Source organism: Saimiri boliviensis, chromosome 19 (assembly GCF_048565385.1).
Source record: "Saimiri boliviensis isolate mSaiBol1 chromosome 19, mSaiBol1.pri, whole genome shotgun sequence".
Lineage (NCBI taxonomy): Eukaryota > Metazoa > Chordata > Mammalia > Primates > Cebidae > Saimiri > Saimiri boliviensis.
In genome coordinates this window covers 14,375,717-14,396,308 of record NC_133467.1, presented here as the reverse complement: position 1 = coordinate 14,396,308, position 20,592 = coordinate 14,375,717, and the positions used below count along the sequence as shown (strand labels likewise).

Here is a 20,592-nt window from a genome sequence, read left to right as displayed (position 1 = left end):
TTTCTATGGACTATATTATTGGGGCATGTTCACCCTCTGGCTTTGATTGGGTTTGGCCAATGGAAGGCAATGGCAAGAAACTGGAGGACTGGAGGAGAAACAAGTGGAAGTCACACTCTCCCTGCGCCTCCCTGTGTGTCCAGCAGTGGTGGGATCACGTGGTTGCCACACCGGTGGGGCAGCCCCCCTCCCTCACTTCCTGCTGTCACTGGTTTTCATCCTAAAGTTCTCTCCCTTTCTCTGCTTTGGTCCAGTTGTGCTAAAAAGGTTTTTTTGCTGTTGCCAGTCCCTAGATTAGCTCCCTTTGCCCTGCACACACCCCTGTGAATAGTCCTTCCAGTAAACCATTTTAAGTAGATCCTTGAAATGTACGTTCTCTTTCCTGCCATACCTGATACAGACTATTTCTCTTCCAACTTTCAGAATTAGGGTTCTAACTGCTCCCAGCTATGGAAAGGTTCATCTGGAAGACCTAGAGTTTTGAAGGGACAAAGCAAGGGTCTCTTTTCTGTTGCTGGGCACCTGCCTCCAGCTGCATACACCTTCTCTGATCCCTGGTATGAATGAGTGAGGGGAAAGTCATCTAATGCTACCAGGTGACATATGTTACCACTCTTCTGTTGCTCACTATAATTATGTGTATTTGTGTATAAGCTGAAGTTCCTCTCACAATCTATTTCATTTTTGAGTGGCAGACTTCCAAATTCCTTTTTTTTTTCATGCCTAACACATGAATGATTCACAAGTGGGAAAGTCAACAGAACCCCTTCCACTTCAGTCCCATCTATAAAAATGGTTTATCAACCTCATATTGAGGTTGAGAGTTGCTATAATATCAACCTCATATTGAGGGTTGGTGTGGGAACTCAATGAGTACAGTCTGCAAATGTGTAGAGCAGCAGGTGCAAAGTGCTAGCTCCTACGATGATTATTTGCTCATCTGATTCATCTCGGCCCCCTTTCCTCAAACTTCTATGTGGAAGCGGGGAACACGGAACTTGGGTAGGAATTTCTAAGTGCCCCCTCCAGCCTCCAGGGCTTTCCTCAGCACCCCTTCCTCTCTCAACACCCATTCCTGAGTAAATTTCCTTTTCTGTAACCTTTTCATTCCCGAAGTTCCAGGAAGGGCAAGTTGTGATTTCTGTTCTTGATTCTAAACCAGTGATTGTCAAATAGAGGCCTAGGGTCCCCATTGACCACCGAAAGTGAGTTTTACTCTAGGTTATATTTTTGTTCTTGCTCTTATCTGTTTAAGTTCCCTTTCAAGATTCTGTTTGAACAAAGGCTTCCAAGACTTTAAAAAGTTGAAAACCCCTCTTCGGATGAGATACAGAAACACCAGACTTTAAAACTCAGTCCTAAACCTCTTTGGCCCCACCGGCAAGAAACTTTTCCCTACTCCATTCAAATAGTTTGTATTCTTTTCCATTTCTGATGCTCTGAAACAGATATGCAAACAAGCAAATCTTTCTGTATTTATCTGGGGTGACTTTCTCGGGCACTCAGTACGTTCAGTAGACATTGTCTGGGATGAGAACTACAACACTGTTTAACAACAGAGACATCCGAAGGTACCAAACTTTATTGGAACCTGAGCTAGCCGCTGGAGTACTTCCAACCCCTGGAATCCAAGGTTGCTAGAGGACCATCCATTCTGGTCCCAGAAGCTATTAGTAGTGAGAAGAGTTGGAGAGCAGAAGCTGTACAGGGAGTGAGTCCTGGGGGAGTACCCAGCAAACGGCATTGGCTGCGTCGTGGGGGTGGAGAGTTAGTAAGGTACTGACACCCCAATTGCTTAAGACATAATTTCTTTATACAGTTTAAGACATGGGGCAGAGAGAATATGAACACATGAAGGGAGTAAAAAACTCCAACCTCTGGACTTCTTCCTGGAATGCTCCTAACCCAGATTGCTACAAGCCTTCCTCCCATACTTCATTTAGGTCTTTGGCTAAAGTTACCTCTTTAAAACTGCCTTAAGACAGCGGCAAGAGGTGACCCAATCTAGGGCTCTGAGCACCTGATCCTCTTCCATCAATGTTCTTTTCCACAGAGCAAGAAGCCCAGTGTGATGTACCCAAAGCTCTTGCCCCTCTCCCTTTTTTTTTTTTTTTTTTTTTTTTTTTTTTGAGACAGAGTTTCGCTCTTGTTACCCAGGCTGGAGTGCAATGGCGCGATCTCGGCTCACCGCAACCTCCACCTCCTGGGTTCAGGCAATTCTCCTGCCTCAGCCTCCTGAGTAGCTCAGATTACAGGCATGTGCCACCATGCCCAGCTACTTTTTTGTATTCTTAGTAGAGACGGGGTTTCACCATGTTGACCAGGATGGTCTCGATCTCTTGACCTTGAGATCCACCCGCCTCGGCCTTCCAAAGTGCTGGGATTACAGGCTTGAGCCACCGCGCCCGGCCTGTCCCTCTCCCCTTTTTAGTGCACACTGTGAGTACCTGGGACCCTAGAACCTACTGCTCCAATAGCAGCAGGTTACCAGCTACAGCCTACATCAGCCCTTTCCCAAGGTCTATCCTCCTGACGAGCAAGTGGTGGTCAAGGAGAGGCTCTTCGTAGGAGGTGTGGACAAAACTCTGATGTGCAGAGAGTTGTTATAGGTGTGGGCACAAGGCCATTTGAAGTATGGGACAGAGCTAAGGTGCCAAGAGAAGGCAGGCTGAGGGCCAAGGACCAGTGCCCCCTCCAAAGCACTGCATTCAAGGGCATATCTCAGAAGGGTCCAAGAATCCTAAATGTAAATGTGGCCTTCCAGATTATGATGAAGGTATAGATGTCAAGAAAAAAGGACAGGAATTTTATATCATGGTTTAATTTGGTTTGTAGTTTTAAACTCCGGAGACAGCATATGTGGGCCTCCATTTGTGCTACTGACTCAGTTCTTGCAAATATTCAGGGTAGACCTGTCCCTGACCATCATGTATAAGGCAGCACGTCCTCCACCACTCTATTCTTACCTTAGCCTACATTTCTTCGTAACATGGGTCACCATCTCATCTACATTTACTCATTTATCCTCTCTTGATCCCCACTGGAATGTTAAGTTCCACATCCCTAGAGTCTATATTGTGTTTACTGCCTCGTCCTTAGTACCTAAAGAAGTGCCTGGCACGACATCACTCAGTAAAACTTGAATAAATGAATTAACAAATCTAGGCTCACAGCTCTTACAGGTGAAGGAGGCTAACCCGGCAGACACAAAGGAAAACTATCGCTTGTGACAACCCTCTGAGGAGCACCTTCTCCCCTTAAAATAACCCACTCAGAACAGTGGGGCTGCAAAGGTGACCAGGGAAAATCCATTAACATCTCAGTGTCCATGAACACCAGGTCAGCGGATCGGGCTACTTGCGAGAGGGACACGTGAGCGAGCATGGAGAGCTCCGAGTGGGCTCAGGAGTGGGATGTGGGGCATCTGGGCTGCTGGGAACCGCGAATGTTGGAATCGCCCCATCTCATGAGGGTGGCCAGATGTGGGTGCTGAGGAAACCCCGACTCCACGGCAACGCCCCGCCGACCCAGCACAGCCCACAGCGGAGAGCGGGCTTCTCATCCGTGAGCAGGGCCTCTCGAATGTCGTTCCCCTTTAGACGGTCACGGGCCTCAGCAGGCGTGGGTGCATCTGATCCGGTGGCGTCTTGGTGGTTGCAGACCACGCGTTCCTCTTCTCTCCCCGCGACTTCGAATTCACAGCGTCTCATCACTTTACGGGAGCCCAGGAACATCCCGGCAACAGCAGAAATCCGGGTCACCTATTCCAACGGACAACGCTTCCGTTGGATACGGGGGCCGCGAGGGGCCAAACCTCCGCGAGGCCCCCGCAGCGACTGCTCAGCGAGCGCCCCACTCCTTTCCTTGGAGATGGAGCTCCAGGGACCAGACTTTACTCCTCGCCTCCTTGGGCCTAGGGCGGAAATCCGGTTGGCGCAGCTCTGAGGCCTCGGCGGACAGCGAAAGGACGGCTCACCGCGCAGCCCGGGCCAGCCCCGGCGACGAGCTCAGCCCCGCCCGCTCCCCGGCCCAGCCACCGCCTCGGGGGCGGGGCCTCGGGGGCGGGGCCACGTGGCTCCTCCTCGCGGCCCGAGGCGGGCGGTGCCGCGGCGCCGGGACCCTACTCATCCGACGCTGGCGCGCGGTGGTGAGCGCAGCGCCGAGGATGGAGAGGGGCGGCCGCGGCTCCGGGCCGCCGCCGACGCTGCTGCTGCTGCTGCTGCTGCTGCTGCTCGCGGTGCCAGGCGCTGTCGCGGCTCCGCGCTCGGCGCTGTACTCGGCCTCCGACCCGCTGACGCTGCTGCAGGCGGACACGGTGCGCGGCGCGGTGCTGGGCTCCCGCAGCGCCTGGGCCGTGGAGTTCTTCGCCTCCTGGTGCGGCCACTGCATCGCCTTCGCCCCGACGTGGAAGGCGCTGGCCGAAGACGTCAAAGGTGAGAAGCGGGGGCGGCCTGCTCCCCCGTGCCCCGCCTCCCCGACCCCTCCACCTGCGGGTGCACGGCCCCTCCTGCGCCCATCCCACGCCCTCCACCTTCACACCTCTTAGCTCCGTTTTGGGCTCCCGCTCCCTTGGCCTCTTCCTCTTGGCCCGCATCCCGCGCTTCTCTCCCCGCTCCGCGGCCTGGGCCCCCAGACCTGCCGTGCTCCCCGCGTTCGTCCTCCGCCAGGTGACTGTGTCCTCCGCCGCGAGGGGTCTCCTTTGTTCCATCCTCCGCAGGCTCCGCTGACACCTTACGGCTTCCTAGTCCAGCCTGGTGCCGGTCCGCCTCCTCTCGCCCAGGGACCCGTGTCGCCCTCCTGGCAGGTTCCCTAGCTGCTGTGAGGCAGTGCTGGGGAGAGAAGGGAACAGACTTTGTTTTTTGGCTCCCCTCCTCCTTTCTCCACTCCCTCGACTGGTTGATCCGGGTGGTACCTAGACTCCCTTCTCAGTTTTGTCTTTGATGTGGGTATGGCCACCTGGCATTTTCCTGTCTCGGTTCTGGCCCTCTCCTGGCCTGCCGCCTCCGCCACATCCTTCTCTCTCTTCCTCCGCCCGAACCCTTATGTTTTAACCCCATGCACCCAGAGGCCTTTGGTGCGTGTTTGGCTCTTGCTCCGTGTTCCCATTCACTGGTTGGGGCACCAAAACTGTGTTTCCCGGATTCCAAGACACCATCAACTGTGAGACTCACTGTTCATTTTATGACAGCCCAAGGGGTTTGGAAGGATAGGAAAAACCACTACATGTATAGAGATTTTAAGGTGAACTCTGTTACAGAAATGCTAAAATTTTGAAACACTTAAGGCTTAGAGTCGAAGAAATATGGTAATAATAGTAATTAATATTTACAGAGCGCCTGGCATTTCAGACACCTTACGTATCATTTCGGTACTGGGTATACACTGTCTCATAGTTTCCTTTCCACAATTTAAAGATTCCTGGGGAGTGACACATCCAGCTAACTCAGGTAGTGGGGATTCGATGGGCAGGAGTAGCGTAGTGATAGTGATGTGCTCCTGACTTGCCGCCTCTGAATGGAGCTGCTTCCTGATTCTGGTAGTAGGTCGCGGGCACAGGCTCCTGCCCTGAAATGGTCTTTGAATGCGAACTGTGGGCATCTTTGAAAACAGGACTCTTTCTAGAGAAGGGGGAACTGGAACCATAGTTCTCCTTCTCTGCTGTTGGTATTTCTTCATAAACTCAACTCGGGGGTCGAATGGTGCCTTCGTAGATGTCACTTCTTAGACTCACCCTTCCCTTTTTCCCGAGCAGCTTCCAGATTGGGTTCTGAGGTGGCTAGGTGGAAGCGCGTGTACATCTTTTAGCTGTATGGTCCTGGAAAATTAGTTTTAAAGGAAACTTAGAAGCTGTTTTTTTTTTTTTTTTAATTTTTTATTTATTTATTTATTTATTTAATTTTTTTTTTTTTTGAGACGGAGTTTCGCTCTTGTTACCCAGGCTGGAGTGCAATGGCGCGATCTCGGCTCACCGCAACCTCCGCCTCCTGGGTTCAGGCAATTCTCCTGCCTCAGCCTCCGGAGTAGCTGGGATTACAGGCACGCGCCACCATGCCCAGCTAATTAGAAGCTGTTTTGACCTCTGGTTTACACTTGCCCACGTGCCTCACTGGTCCCAGTTCCTGAATATGCCTTTCTGAACGTGCTTCCCACCGTTTCAACACGTTTGGTCGGGGAGGAGTGGTGTCCGCACATCTGCTCATGGGAGGACAGAGGGAGAACACGGATATGGAATTGAACACCTAAGACAAGGTGATCTCAGGGGACACTGTGGACTGAACATCGTCAAAATTCCCCCATCTCTTTCTACTTTGAGGCTGTAAGAAGTGTTCGTTGGTCGCAGATGGATTTATTTAAGAATTTCTTCCTTCTCGAGGGTGCTAGGAGCAAAGATTAGCTTTCAGCTAACTCACATGTTTGGCCTCTTGCAATGTGGCGTGTTAGTTTTCCTATGAGTTACGTATCTAGATACTGATCCAGTCTGCTCCTGGGTGAGGGTTACCACTTCTAAAAGGGAGCCCCCAGTGCATGGAGCCTTTCCCTAAAACAAGAAAGTGAAATCAGAATTTAACCTCTGAAAAAGGAAATGGAAGCATCAGCGTCTCTGGGGATGAGCCAGGGTAAATGGGAGGTGCAAGCTTTTGGTGGAAACCGGAGGTATGCTGTGAGCCATTAGTGTGAGTTAGCCCCTGAGCCAGATCAGGTAGGAGGAGGGCACTGGCGGAATCTGCTGTCAGCCTGCAAGGAAGAACATCCTTCACTCCAGCTCAAAGGGGTGTTCCTTGGCGAAGCCCCGCTGAGAAGCTAGGGTTGGTCTGGCATCATCTCTGTGTCCTGAGGTTTCTTTAGAGAGTTTGGTTGTGAGCTTTCACAAGGCTGCTCTCGTCCCACCCTGGGCCATGTGAGTATAGCACATGCCGTCTGCTCAGGATACCTGTATCTTAGGGCAGGAACAGAGACAGAATGGAGGTCACAGGGAGAGATAAGAATTTTGCAGCCATGCTTATCTGGCTTCAGGCATTTAATCTGACTGAAGAGGGTTCATTTCTTCAATGACTAGGACAGTAGATTCTCTAGGGCAGCTGCTGCCCGGGGGGCAGAGCATGCGTTTCTGAGAATCTGGTTCACCCCTTTCTATTCCAGAGCAGCTCTTGTTGTCTCACCGTATGTTTGGAAAATTGATTGTATTCATTTTAGACCTTCATTGCTATTCACTGACTAATCAATCTGCAAATATTTGCTGAGTGATAAAGCACTGTTGGTATTGCAGCTGGGGAAATGAGCTACTCACAGAAGGAAAATTGGCAGCTGTTAAGAAGCTGTGTTTGAAAAAGGCCAAACGTGTGGTTCAACCATTTCTTGTAGGAATCCAGGGTAAGGGAAAGTCACAGAGGGCTAATCTGCTCACCAAAGACCTTTGTGCCAGTAGTTATTTATTACACACTTGCCTTATGCCAGCACTTTGCTAAGGGCCTTCACAGGCCATTAGTATGTACAGTCCTTACCTGGGAAAATATCTGATCTATAGGTATTGTCTTCCCGTTTTGTTTTGTTTTGTTTTGTTTTGTTTAAACATGTAAGTAACTTAAGTAACTTGCCAGGTTTACACAGATGCTGGAGGAGGTCGTTGACCCCAGATCTTTTTGACTCTCTGGAGCCTGGGCAGGTAGAGAAGTGGGTGGCGGAGGAAGGAGCCTCCAGGTGGGAAAACAGCATGTGCTGAGCCGTGGAGGTGAGGTTCGTAAGGCGTGTGTTTGAATGACAGTGAGCCATGTTGGTTTTGCCCTCTTCTCTGCCAGGGCACAGGCCACATCTGCTCCTTGTACCTGTGATTCCCGGTACAGAGCCGGGTACAGAGTAGGAGGAGCCCAGTGCACACTCACGGTGGCCAGTGGCCTGAGCCTCACAGGATTCCAAATGACAGTGTGAGTTGTAGAACCTTCTGCTGGTGTCGTGGTTCCCCTTGACTCAGACTAGGGGTGTCAGCCAGGTGTGAGGGGTAGGGAAGGCATTTTGTCCATCCCATGACATCACTGCCCAGAAGCTGTCAGCAACAAGGAAGGCATGAGGTGGTGACTGCATAGTGCTGACTAGCTGGACATGGCATCAACTAACTCTCTGTGTCAGGAGAACCCTGGAGACTTCGGTGTGGCGTCCAGAGCTGAGGGTAGGTAGGTTCAAGTCACTAGAGCCCCAGGTCTGACTGGCTCTTGGTGGTTTGGGTAAATCTGTGCCTCTGCCTTAATGGAAGCCCAGACTCGCTTGACACTCGGAGGCTGTATGTTTCTTGCTAAGAGTTGTTTGCTGTCTGGTACCTGAACGGTTGTCAGAGCTGGAAGGGGTGTTAGAGATCATTCATCCTGGCCCTCGTGGATCCACGAGGAGGCTGAGATCCAGAGAGGAGACATGTGGCGCTCACAGTGCAAACTGGTGAAACTCCAAGCAAGGCTTCCTACTCGACCCAGTGCCCTCCCTGTACTTGTGTGTGGGGGAGGGGACGCTGCCCTTGACTCCAGACAGAGCCCCCAGTGGGGACTCAGCAGAATCCCCACAACACCCTCACCACGGAGCATCCCCTCACTCATCACTCCAAAATTTACGACTGCCAGCTTTTCTTGCCTCCCCACCCTTCCCCTCTCCATTAGTCCATTCATTCTGTTGTTGGTAGCAAAACTACTCTGTTCATAGCAATCATTGCACCAGGAAAATGTTTTCTCTCCAGTAGTAGAGCTAGATTGATGCTACTGAATCATTTGGGTGTCAGGCATTTAAGTCATCCGCCGCTTCGAAAAGCCTCGTCACCCAACTCTGCATTACTTTGACAGTGAAGCTTAAATGCAGCTTTAACAATGGAGCATTCAGATAAGGACCTTTCCTATTCCATCTCCTGTTACTTGTCAAAAGACAAAATTATAACACATTCAGAAGTCTTTTTTTTTTTTTTTTTTTTTTTTTTTGAGACGGAGTTTCGCTCTTGTTACCCAGGCTGGAGTGCAATGGCGCGATCTCGGCTCACCGCAACCTCCGCCTCCTGGGTTCAGGCAATTCTCCTGCCTCAGCCTCCTGAGTAGCTGGGATTACAGGCACGCGCCACCGTGCCCAGCTAATTTTTTGTATTTTTAGTAGAGAGGGGGTTTCACCATGTTGACCAGGACGGTCTCGATCTCTTGACCTTGTGATCCACCCGCCTCGGCCTCCCAAAGTGCTGGGATTACAGACTTGAGCCACTGCGCCCGGCCAGAAATCTTAACTGGCTTGTGATTCTAGAATTGGGCAGCACCACATTCTGCCTTACAGAATGAGTATTCTGATGAGCTGAGCGGAGGAGTTTGGCTTTTTAGACGGAAAAGGCTAAAGAAAGCAGAAACCGATCAAAACCCAGATTGGTTATTTCAGTCCCTTTTAAAGGTCAAAGCAGAGGAGACTTCCTTCTGTTGGCTCCAACTGGTTGGTTGAGATTTGATTGTTATCTCACTCTCTCCTGATTTCCTCGAAGATCAGATCGACAGCTTAGATTTGGCTTGGTGGCCTGGAACTTCAGCCTGAGGGACTCCATCTTGGTTTGGTCTCTTGGGCCTTGTGCAGGAGCTCAGTCCCAACCAATGGCCTCCTATAAATATTATTTAACAATTCTCCCCTTCTGGTCAGGCTCTCACCTGGGTGCGAATGTTACCAAAACAGGGTATCAGCACTATGCTCATTCATCATCATTTTGGCCTTAACACATCATTTATAGGTTAAGGGGTCCTCGTTATCATACATTTCTTGGAGTTTTGATCATTCCAGCTGGAGAGGGGCCATTTAGCATTCAGCAGATGGCCACATATGGCTATCTAAGACTTTTTGAGAGGGTCCAGTGTAACATTGAGACTATCATGACTCTCCCGAGGATAATACTGAGTTTAGAATATGACCCTTAGCCAGGGACCCATGAACCAAACCAACTGAAATCAAAGAGATCAAAGAATGAGCCAGATGGGGAATTTACCCTTTTTAACCAAGTACGGTTTGTTCATTTTTTGCAACTGAGTCTCAATACCTTACGTATCTATCCATGTGCAGCAAAAAGTGTCAGCAATTGCACAGATTCCCTGTTCCACTAGTAGGTAGCAGTTCTATATCTAGTATCCCATGACTGGGTTAAATTAAAGCAGGGAGTGAGAACACATGGGTCTAAAAGTCTGACTCTGTAAAAGGGACCACTAGTACAGTTTGAACAACAGTTGTGTCAGGGATGTTGCTGAAGTTACCCGCTGAGTAGACTAAAGGATCCCTTTGGTCATGTAAAGACCTGGGTTTAGCATGACAAATCCATCATTTTGTAAAGTTACCCACAGAAGCCACTGACTATAGAATTCTAGCTACAGCATTATCCTGCCAGACAAAAAAAGGTAGACATAATCAAACTATAAACCGGGATAAATCGAACTGTCAACCAGGATAAAAGGTAGACATAATCAAACTATAAACCAGGATAAATTCCAAGGATACATTCCAAGAGACTTCCAGTTCCAAATTGGAATTCTTATTCCAATGAGACTCTTGTTCAGATGTTTTGGGAAAGCATGAAGCCATCAGCTCCTCATCCTGATTTATAGTTTGACTGTCTCTGGTTATGGCACTGGTGAACTCTGACCACGTAAGGTTCTTGTTAAGTCTGCTTCGCTGGAACTTACCAATAAGGAGTCTCAGTGTGGTGGCATACACATCCGACATGAGACTTATTTCTTGAAATGTACGTTGCGTTGTTCAGCTTCTGCTTCTAGGGCTTTAGGCACTGAACAATTCTTGTTCTTAGTTGGAGAACGGTAGCTAGTTCTTGGAAGAAACTGGAAGAATTCAGGATCTAGTCCAGCTTGTAGGTAGATGATAAAAACTTGAGAAGGATCAACAAGGCTGCAGTCTAATAAGAGGTATCCTGTAGTTTTTCTTTAGAAACTTAATTTTTCTGTCTATAGTCAACCCGTTTCTACCAAAGATAATCAGGGTAAGCGGGAGACGGAGGTTGCAGTGAGCCGAGATTGCGCTACTGCACTCCAGCCTGGATGACAGAGCAAGACTCCATCTCACATGAAATGAAGTAAAATAAAATAAAGATAATCAGGGTAAGACTAATTTGCTTGCATAATATGGTTAGTCTCATCAAACTTGGCCTGATTATTTACATAAGTGTGGCAAGAATAGTGATTGACCCCGTAGGCTCTTTTTAAGTTTGCTTTGCAGGAACTTATCGATTAAGGAATCTCAGCTTGGACTTTGAACAACCTCTCAAGGCTAGGAAGCCAAACCCAGCCCAACTTTAGATTTCCCCTGCAGCACCTATAGATTCATTGTACGACATTCTGAAGTATGGCATCGCACTCAAAACCTTGGTAATATGACCAGTGTTTCCAGGTGTATCCTGTTATAAAGAGAGAAGATGCTTATGGAACTTGTGTAAATAACAATATTGCCATAAAAATAAGAATATTCACAAATAGTTTCTGAATTCCAGAGAGGTCATATAGGGAGAAAATGTCTCCACTTTTCTTTATAAGAGTATATGTTACCAAATTGCTATAAACTGTAGATAGCTTAAAAGAAAAAAGTTTTCTTAAATCTGGACAATAAAACATTAAAAAGTACCAGCAATGTTTCAAGTTTAAAAACTATAGAAACCCATAATTCTTCATTAGTTCATTTAGTTTCATGTAATTATTGTTCTGCTCGATCTTGGTTATCAGTTGTGCAGACCCATCAGTTTTTCATTAGAGTTCTGGAAATTCTTTCCCAGTCCAATTATATTATCTCGAAGTTATTAGAAATGGTACTTATCAGAGACTTTTCCATGGATCTCCTTGAAGGTGAAGCACTTTAGGATTATAGTTTCTTAGACAAAAGCTTTTAGAAAAGCCTCAGAATAAAGCAATTAATTATGGACAATAAGACTTAAAATGGCCATGGTTAAAGGTCTGATGAAAGTTCATAATAATGACACAGTTGTCAAGGAAATTTGGTTATTGCTGAGGGATAAAACATTTTAACCTAATAACCAAAATTATGACCGATAATACATCATATTTCTAGGAATATCATATAATTTTGGGGATACACATTAATAACAAGTATACATTTCCATTAATAAATATAAGTCAAAGTTAAACATTGTGTCTTATCTGACAATGCTTCCTGTATAATTAATATATCAAATGAGCATAACTAGTTTAATATCTCTCCTTTGCAGAATCTTTGAGATGTTCCAGGAGCCCCTGGAATGTTCCAAAACTAGTTCAAGTTCAAAAAGACTTAATTTAGAATTCGATTTTGGGAAGTTTGTTAAAAAAAAAAAAAATCAAAGGTTTAAAACATGTAATCAGGCTGGGCATGATGGCTCATGCCAATAATCCCAACACTTTGGGAGGCCAAGGCAGGAGGATACCTTGAGCCCTGGGGTTCAAGACCAGCCTGGGCAACACAGGGAGACCCCATTTCTTTAGAAGAATTTTTAAAAATTAGCCAGGTGTGGTGGTGTGCACCTGTGGTCCCAGCGACTTAAGCAGCTGAGGTGGGAGAATTCCTTGAGCCCAGGAGGTCAAGGACAAGTGAGTCACAGTTGCACCACTGCACTGCAGCCTGCCTGACATAGTGGGATCTTATCTCAAAACAAAAACAAAAAAGCAAAACAAAAGTATGACTTGATCAAAATTGGATCACAGATCACTGTTAATTCACAGTCATTCATCTAACCAGAATGATAATTAAAAGACTTCAAAAGGAAAATATAGAATGTTACATTGTTGCAGGGAAAAACCTTAGCTCTTTTATAGAGAGGCCTCCATTTAAGTAATCAAAGACCTAATAAAGACCACATGAAACACAGGGAATCATCTTGATAAAACAAAGGATCTTGCTTTCTTAGGATAATTACCTAAAAGGTACAGAAATACCTTTCACTGTTTCTTTTTAAGAACAGATCACTACTTCAAGAAAACCTTATTTTAACAGAGAGGACTAAATTCTGGTTTTACGTCAGTGCACTTTTGATATTAAGGCTAATGTTTAAAAAACACAAAAACAATCCCCGTTTGACCACACTTGAAGTTCTTTTGTCTTCACAACTTCCTTGTATGCCTCAGTTTGCCCTGTCCTCTTCCTCTTTCTCATTGTGAAATAATCAGTCACTCTGCTTTAGAACAGTGACTCTTTTTCCCTTACCCGAAATACATCCTCATATTTTATGACTTCCTTTATAAACCCTGCCATACTTGCCTTGCATACAGGGTTGCATCCCTTATTATTTCTAGTTTTAGTTGCCTTGTATTAATTAGTTTTCACTCCTTAGTAATCTTAATTTCTAGTGAAAACTAGCAAGCGTTGTGAACTGTCTTCCATCAACACTCACCATTTCATAATTTCTAGAAACATGTTTCCGCAATTTATTTTTTTAGAATTGGTGTTTTTGTTTTTTTTTAGAACTGAGTTTCCTCAATTTTTCATGCTTATTATGGACCCAAATATGTTTGTATTTTCTGTGGCACACAAAAGCAAGATGCCAAAGCATATATACTTTAAACTTATGTTCAGCAATTAATGTTTCAGTATTTTAATTGACTTAGAAATGATATTTTATGAATATAGATTACTTAATTTAACATAAAATAACTGTTAAGAGGAGGCTGGATGTGTGGACAGGGGCCAAATGGAGATCTGCCTTCTGGTTGTAGGTTTTCAGTGAGCGCCCCCAAAGAATGTTGGATAGAGAATGACATCATTAGATCCGCAGAATGAGAACATCATTTGGTGGCTAGAGAGGCCGGTGATGGGTAGAGCATTTTAGAGCCTCACCAGGAGAGAACTAAGATGTTGCTGTTCTCCAGAAGACCTGCCGTGAGAACCTGTACTAGTTCATGGGACACGGAGGGTTGGTTGGAGGTGAGGTCAGTGAAAAATCAGATTGCGGGTTCACGCCAACCTAGGACAGGCATGAGGAGGTGGAGGTTTGGGTGGGGAAAGAGACTTCAGAAGGAGAGCCGACAGTATGTGGAGGCAGGTTGGGACCAGCAATCCCGTGGTAGAGGCAGAAGGCTTACATCCTGAGCCTGGAATGCAACAGGCCCTGACCATACCTGCCTTTGTGCTGGCTGCCCTGCAGGTGAGATTTAAAGTCAAAGGATGCACCCCAACTTGCAGACACTTGATAAGCCCAAGCTGCTATTCTTGTGTGCTAAGGGAGTCAGGAAAGCTCCCCAAAAAGTGTTTGATGACAGGGTATTGAGGAGATTGGGGAAATGGCATCATAAGATGTGGCTCTGACTCTACTACTTTTGAAGTCTGTCTCTGGTAAATACCTCCATCTACTTCCTCTCCCCAACCCCCGACCCACTCCCTCCTTCGAGGAGTCCAGAAGCTACAATGCCAAGAGCAGACTAGGGAATGGGGGCGGGGGTGGGGGGGAGCGAGTATGGCCAGAGGCCTTCCTCCCAGCTCCCAGAGCCCCTAGCTCGTATCAGACCCAGGAAGGTCAGCTGAGTTGCCTTCTTTCAAGGGATGCGTCAGGGTGTGCTAGGCTCTTCCTACCTCCATCTCATGGAGGTGAGGGTAACGCTCCTTTCTCAGGCATAAAGTGTTCTTAGGAGCTCTGATATCTTCTGAAATTGTGTTCTTCCCAGACATCATAAGGAATAAGTTCTAGGGTAGAGTATTAGGCTATTTTTGCATTGCTAAAAAGAAATACCCCAGGCTGGGTAATTTATAAGGAAAAGAGGTTTAACTGGCTCATGGTTCTACAGGCTGTCCACAGTGGGGAGGTCTCATGGCAGAGGGCAAAGCAGGAAAGGAAGCAGGAAGGGGTTGGGAAGTGCCACCCTATTTTAAACAATCAGATCTTACGAGAACTCAGAGTGAGAACTCACTCATTACCAAGGAGACAGTGCTGAGCTGTTCATGAGGGATCTGACCCCATGGTCTAATACCTTTCACTACACCCCACCTAGTCTAACACCGGAGATCACATTTCAACATCAGATTTGAAGAGGACACAGATCCAAAACATTCCAGGTGGGGTCAGAGGTCCTGGTAAAACTGTGACTGTCAGGGATGTTATTCAGATATTAGTGTTCTGTGGTTAATGGGTGCTGGGTGGGCTGCCCGTGTAAATTCCACTCCCTGTCCCTGGGGCATGAGCTTCAAATGGGAGTTGTGGGGGCCACCAGGCAGGCCTGGTCCTCCTCTCACATGCCCCAGAGATACATGTGGCCCCAGCTGCGGTGGAGGTCATCCTGAGCCCTTCAGGCAAACACTCCCAGTCTGGCCCCTTCTTGCGCCCTTCTATTCTAGCTCCCACGCCTCCCAAAAATCCTCCTCTCCAGGCAGCCTGGTCTCTGCCAGTCCTCTCCTCCTCCCCTTGCTCAGGCAGCTCCTTGCCCACTGGACTGACCAGGAATCTGAGCTCAGGAGAGCTGCCTGTTAGATAAGTTTGTTTCTTCTTCCTGGATCCTGGACCGTGGCCCAGGATGGTGCCATTATTCTGTCTCCCCATGTTTCAGCAGCTGGAGGCCTTGTGGCCTGGGGCCTGTTGGAGGGACTGGGTTAATCTGCCAGATTGTGGCCTCAAGACTTCTTTCCCTACAATTCCTGGATTCCAGATGCCCCTTTCCTGGCTGGGGAACCAAGCTCCCAATACTCTGTGCCCCAACCAGTCAAGTTCTGCTGCGTACTAGTACCTCTGGCCCCAGGAACCTTCCCCAAGGGTCCCCTGGGGAATTCCAAATCCCCTAAGGCATGTTCTCCATCCTTCTGGAACGGATGCCATTTGGGGCCCCAAGGACAGAGGCAATACCAAGGCTCTTCCCCTGGGGGTGCGGAGGAGGGCAGACTCCTTCAACATCTCTCAGCCCCATCCCCGGCCCCACATAGTGATGGGGAAACAGATACCATTATGAGGCAGTTACTTATGCTAATCATCCTAAGCACAGGTTCCCTTTTGTGAGGCGCTAGCTAAATGCAGACCAAACGGAATATCGGAATATCGCAGGGTCCTTTTCGGAGGAAGGTGTGACCTTTGTCATAAGAGCTTTGGGATCAGGTGCTGAGGGGTTGTCGGGGCGGGGCATTGCATGGGGAGAGATGAGTAGGCAGAGGGGGTGCTGGCCCCTCTTACTTACTGCTGGGTTTTTTGTCCTTTCAGCCTGGAGGCCGGCCCTGAATCTCGCTGCCCTGGACTGTGCTGAGGAGACCAATAGTGCAGTCTGCAGAGACTTCAACATCCCTGGCTTCCCAACTGTGAGGGTGCGTGACTGACAGGAGGGGAAGGCGGGCTGGGCCTGATTTGTTTCCCTTTATAAGGGAAAGGGGCCACTGGGATATGCTGGGATAGGCAGATTTCGGCTGCTCTGATTTGAGCTGGGAGGTAATCATCACTTGGGCTGGTGAGAGCTCCCAGCTCCCCCAATCCTCTTTAATTGCTCTCCCTCCTGACCTTCCGGCCTTAGAGGTCTGATCTAACTCTACAAAATCAGGGTTTAGGCTCTGACCCATCTGTGGGCAGGGTCAGACTCTAGGAGCCTAGTGGTCCCCCACAAAGGGACCCCAGACACTCTGGCAAGCCTCAACCTCATCAGGCAAGTACCTTCAACCACAGGTAGCTAAGAAGGGACCTGTCAGGGTAGCCTCACCCCACTGTCAGAATGCCAGTGCCTCAGGCAGCAGGGATCCCTGGCACGGGAGTTATCACATCCAAGGCACGAGGGCTCCGTCACCCCAGCTCTGGCAGAAAGTAGCACGAGATCTCTGATGATGCCTTGCCTGCCAGCCTGCCCACCACAGGGCATCAACAGCTTAATTAATGTCTGAACAGCTTCCAAGCTTTCAAATAGGAGGCCCTGGATAGCCCAGGGCAGCAAGGCTGCTGTAGTTATGGTGAGGGCCCTCTCCTGAGCTCAGGCCTGGCTCAAATCCAATTAGTTTTCTTCCAGATGGGAGAAGCCAAATTCAAGTCTCTGTCTCTGTTTCTCCAGCTATAAATAATACACACCCTCCCACCAGAATGGCATCTAGAAAAGCAGTTTCCTCTGTAGCCATTAACAATAATTAGGGAGTGCCTTTGAAAGCTGAAATGGCCAGGCATTGTCCCTGGAACAAGATACCTCTGAGCCAGGGGTGGGGGCAGTCAAGTTTCAAGCAGAACCGTGAGCCAGAACTCAGCCTAATGACCCCGGCGGCGTCTGTCTGAGAAGTAACGCTGCAGTTCCACCAGGAACATCCAACTCTTAACTCCATGGACTCTTCTGTTCCTGGAGCCCAGTGAAAGAAGGCCTTTCCGAAACTGTTACCACGTAGGGTCTGGGCCCAGGCCCAGGTTTAGCTGAGACCAGGTTGGTCTGGGGACAGTGTGGCGAGCTAATAGATAGTGCCGTGTCATTGAAAAGTGGCAGCGGAGAGACTCTTGTCAATCATCCCTTTGAAATAAAAGGCCTTCCTGGCAGACACATGGTGCTATCCTTGGCCCTAAAGTGTGTGATTGAAAATATTCAAACAGGGCACTCTGTTCCTTCGGCTGAACCAAGGTGAGTGGCCCTGAGTGGGAAGCTGTGGGCAAATTAGTGTGGCAGCAGGAACCGTCATTCACAGGCTGACATTTTTCTCCCCGTGAGCACAGGGGTCCAGCCACTGCCCAGCCCCCAGGGGAGGGATTGACCTGGGTCCGGCAGCCAGGGCAGGACGACCTGTTGGAGTTCTGTAGGGCCTGACACCTGGGCTTTCTGACTCTGCCTGGGAGGGGCTGCGCGCAGCAGGAGTGAAGGAGGCAGGCCGGGCCCAGGAGGTCAGAGGCTCCTCAGCCTCCCCTCGCCAGCAGCGCACGTAGCCTGGATGCCTCAGGGGAGTCACCTCTCCTGAACTGTGCGGCTGGCTGTGGGAGGGGCGCTGGGAGGCTCTCGATGATGGGCTTCCCGGCCCTCCCTTGCCTTCAGACAAGGCAGCACCTGGCAGGGCCAGTCTGGTAGTCATCTGTCCATAGACCGGCGGGTGGCCTCCCCCGGCAAAGCCTTTTCTGCCTCTCGAGAGGAACCTTCGACTCATCTTTGGCCAGGGGGAGGCACACAGTGCCCTGTCCTTTGGACTCCAGTCCATAGGCCGGGTGGCTCAAGCTGTTGGCAGGTCTCTGCTCTGAGGTCCTATGCAGCGGCTCTCGGATACTTTTTTACTGTGACCAACTGTAAGCAATACACATTTTGACATTGTGATCTCAAAGTCAGCATATATCTATTATCACTAAAACAAAAGTTTCATAAAACAAGATTTTTACTAAATACAGTTACACTGTGATATGTTCTGTTCTATTTTTTTTTTTTTTTTTTAATATTGGCTGTGGGCTGGGCGCAGTAGCTCATGCCTGTAATTCTAGCACTTTGGGAGGCTGAGACGGGCGGATCATGAGGTCGGGAATTCAAGACCAGCCTGACCAATATGGTGAAACCCCATCTGTACTAAAAATATGAAAATTAGCCGGGTGTGGTGGCACATGCCTATAGTCCCAGCTACTCGGGAGGCTGAGGCAGGAGAATCACTTCAACCTGGGAGGTGGAGGCTGCAGTGAGCCGAGATCGCACCACTGCAGTCCAGCCTGGCGACAGAGCAAGACTCCATCTCAAAAAAAAAAAAGAAAAAAAAAAAAAAACTGGCTATGAGTAAATACATTGATTTGACAGCTTAATACAAGGTTGTTTCCAGTGTTTGGAAAACACTACTCAAACAGATTCCAATCTCCAGAGACTCTGGCCCATGAAGAGCCTGTGTGCTGTGGGCATCGTGGCCAGATCCCTAACTGGCAGAGCCGACCTGGGGACTGCTGGTGGGCCAGAGACGGAGCTCTGTTGCCCTACCTGCTGCTCCCTGAGGCTGGAGCCTGAGCTTGCGCTCTGCCCATGAAGAGCTGCAAGGTGAAGACCCACGCGAAGCACAGGGAGGAGAGTGTTTTTGGTGTGATGGGGACAGGCCCACACACAAGAGTCTAGCCTCCCCCGGTGGCATGTGTCACCGTCCTTTCCCTCTGCCTCCACCCCCTTGTCACCTTGAGCAAACAGTGAGCTTCTACCAGCCCAGCCTGTTTAGCAAACACCTGGGCCCTGAAGGGCAGGCGGGCTGTGGCAGGTCCCCATCAGGCTGGAGCCAGAGCCCAGCTGCAGGAAAACAGGCGTGGGAGAGGGAGGGGCTGGTTGGCCGCAGGTTCTGGCTGGAGCTTGGGGGACCTAGAGGCTGGAACTTCTGGGTCAAGGGGCTTCTCCGTGGGTCTCAGGAGTACCCTTCAGTGGGAATGGAATGGGTCGCCCCTTTATGGCCAAAGGCCTGGCTGGAACGAGCAGCAGCATGGGGGTGGGAAAGGGTGAGGCTTCCCTTTTCAAGGCTCTGAGGAGATGAGTGATGTGGCTTCCAACCCTGGCCTCACTGCTTAACAGCGTATGGCTTGGAAAGCCACTTAGCAGTGCCCCAGCTGTGGGCCCCGGTTTCCTCGTCTGTAAACGTGGGATGATAACATCTGCCTATGAGGACTGTTGCCAAATGCGAAGTGAGGTCTTCCGTGTGAAAGCGCCGCCATGCTCGTGCCATTTGGGCTTCAGTCAAAGTGGTTTGCTTCCTTTCCGTTGTCCCGTCTTCCTCATGGGCCACCCATAGGGCTACTGGTAGCTGCTGTGTGGCCGCTGCGTTTTGGACAGCCCATTTTGCAGGCATGCCCGCTGGGTGCCCAGCACTGCGCTCACCACTGCGGGCGAGGCCCGGAGCCCGGGATCCCCGGAGTGCCAGTGAGAGGCGGCCAGCCACAGGTACCCAGCGAATGCCATGGGAGTTTGCTGGACTCACGGAGCTCTTTGTCTCGAGAGGAGTTCGTGTAGGAGGGGACTTCCACTTGATGTTGAAGGACAGATGGGGCGGGCTGGGAGAGAGGAGGGGTGTGGGTGGGCCTCACAGACAGGCGGGAAGGCAAGTGGCAAGGCCCTGTGTGGGCTCATGCTGAAGGATGAGGCAGCGCTGGGGAGGAGGGAGCCCAGGAATGGCAGGTCCTTGAATGCAGGTTTGGGAGCGTGGATGCCCTGTGGGGGTACAGAGTCTGGGCCATTACCTTCTGTGGCTTTTGCTAGAAGGTGAGATGTTGGGGTGAAGACAGGACTCCAGGATGTCTCCTGCCTCTCTCTGGCAAAGGAGGTGGGCCCCTTTCTCAGCAGTCAGCTGCTGTTTGGGGTGTCTTCTTCACAGATGGTCCACGGTGTGGGAAGTGGTGAAGGTTGTGGATCCTCATGGGCTTACCATAAAATACTTGGAGGCTGGACCATTTTCCTTAGAACGTGTTGTGAAAGCTGGAATTCAATGCCGTCGGTGTCACCCTGGGAAGTGTGCTTTCTCTTGAGCTCTTTTGGCCCCAAGAAGGCTGTTGGCACTCCACAGTTTGTGAAGACCAGCCTGGTGTTACCTGGTTTTCTGCCATTAGAGAGTGGCTGGAGGCCTTCCAGAAGCTCCTGTGTAAAGTGATGAAAGAAAAGTGATGGGTGCTGACTGCTCCTGGAGAAAAGAAACACACTCCTGAAGTCTCCGTTGCCTGCCTCCAGGGAACTGTGGTGGTTT

At 49.4% G+C, this 20,592-nt stretch overlaps 1 protein-coding gene across 2 annotated transcripts in view; it reads left to right on the top strand.

Moving 5' to 3' along the window:
- Positions 1-4,067: 4,067 nt before the first annotated feature.
- Positions 4,068-20,592, top strand: part of QSOX1 (quiescin sulfhydryl oxidase 1) — a 43,532-nt gene continuing 27,007 nt past the window's right edge. Inside the window, exons 1-2 of one of the 2 annotated variants that reach the window (XM_003925428.4) lie at positions 4,068-4,433; positions 16,163-16,263. In XM_003925428.4, coding sequence (XP_003925477.2) covers positions 4,166-4,433; positions 16,163-16,263 — 369 coding nt within the window. In that variant the 5' untranslated portion in view covers positions 4,068-4,165. The remainder of the gene's footprint in view (positions 4,434-16,162; positions 16,264-20,592) is intronic. The other variant, XM_039460266.2, reaches the window with a different exon arrangement.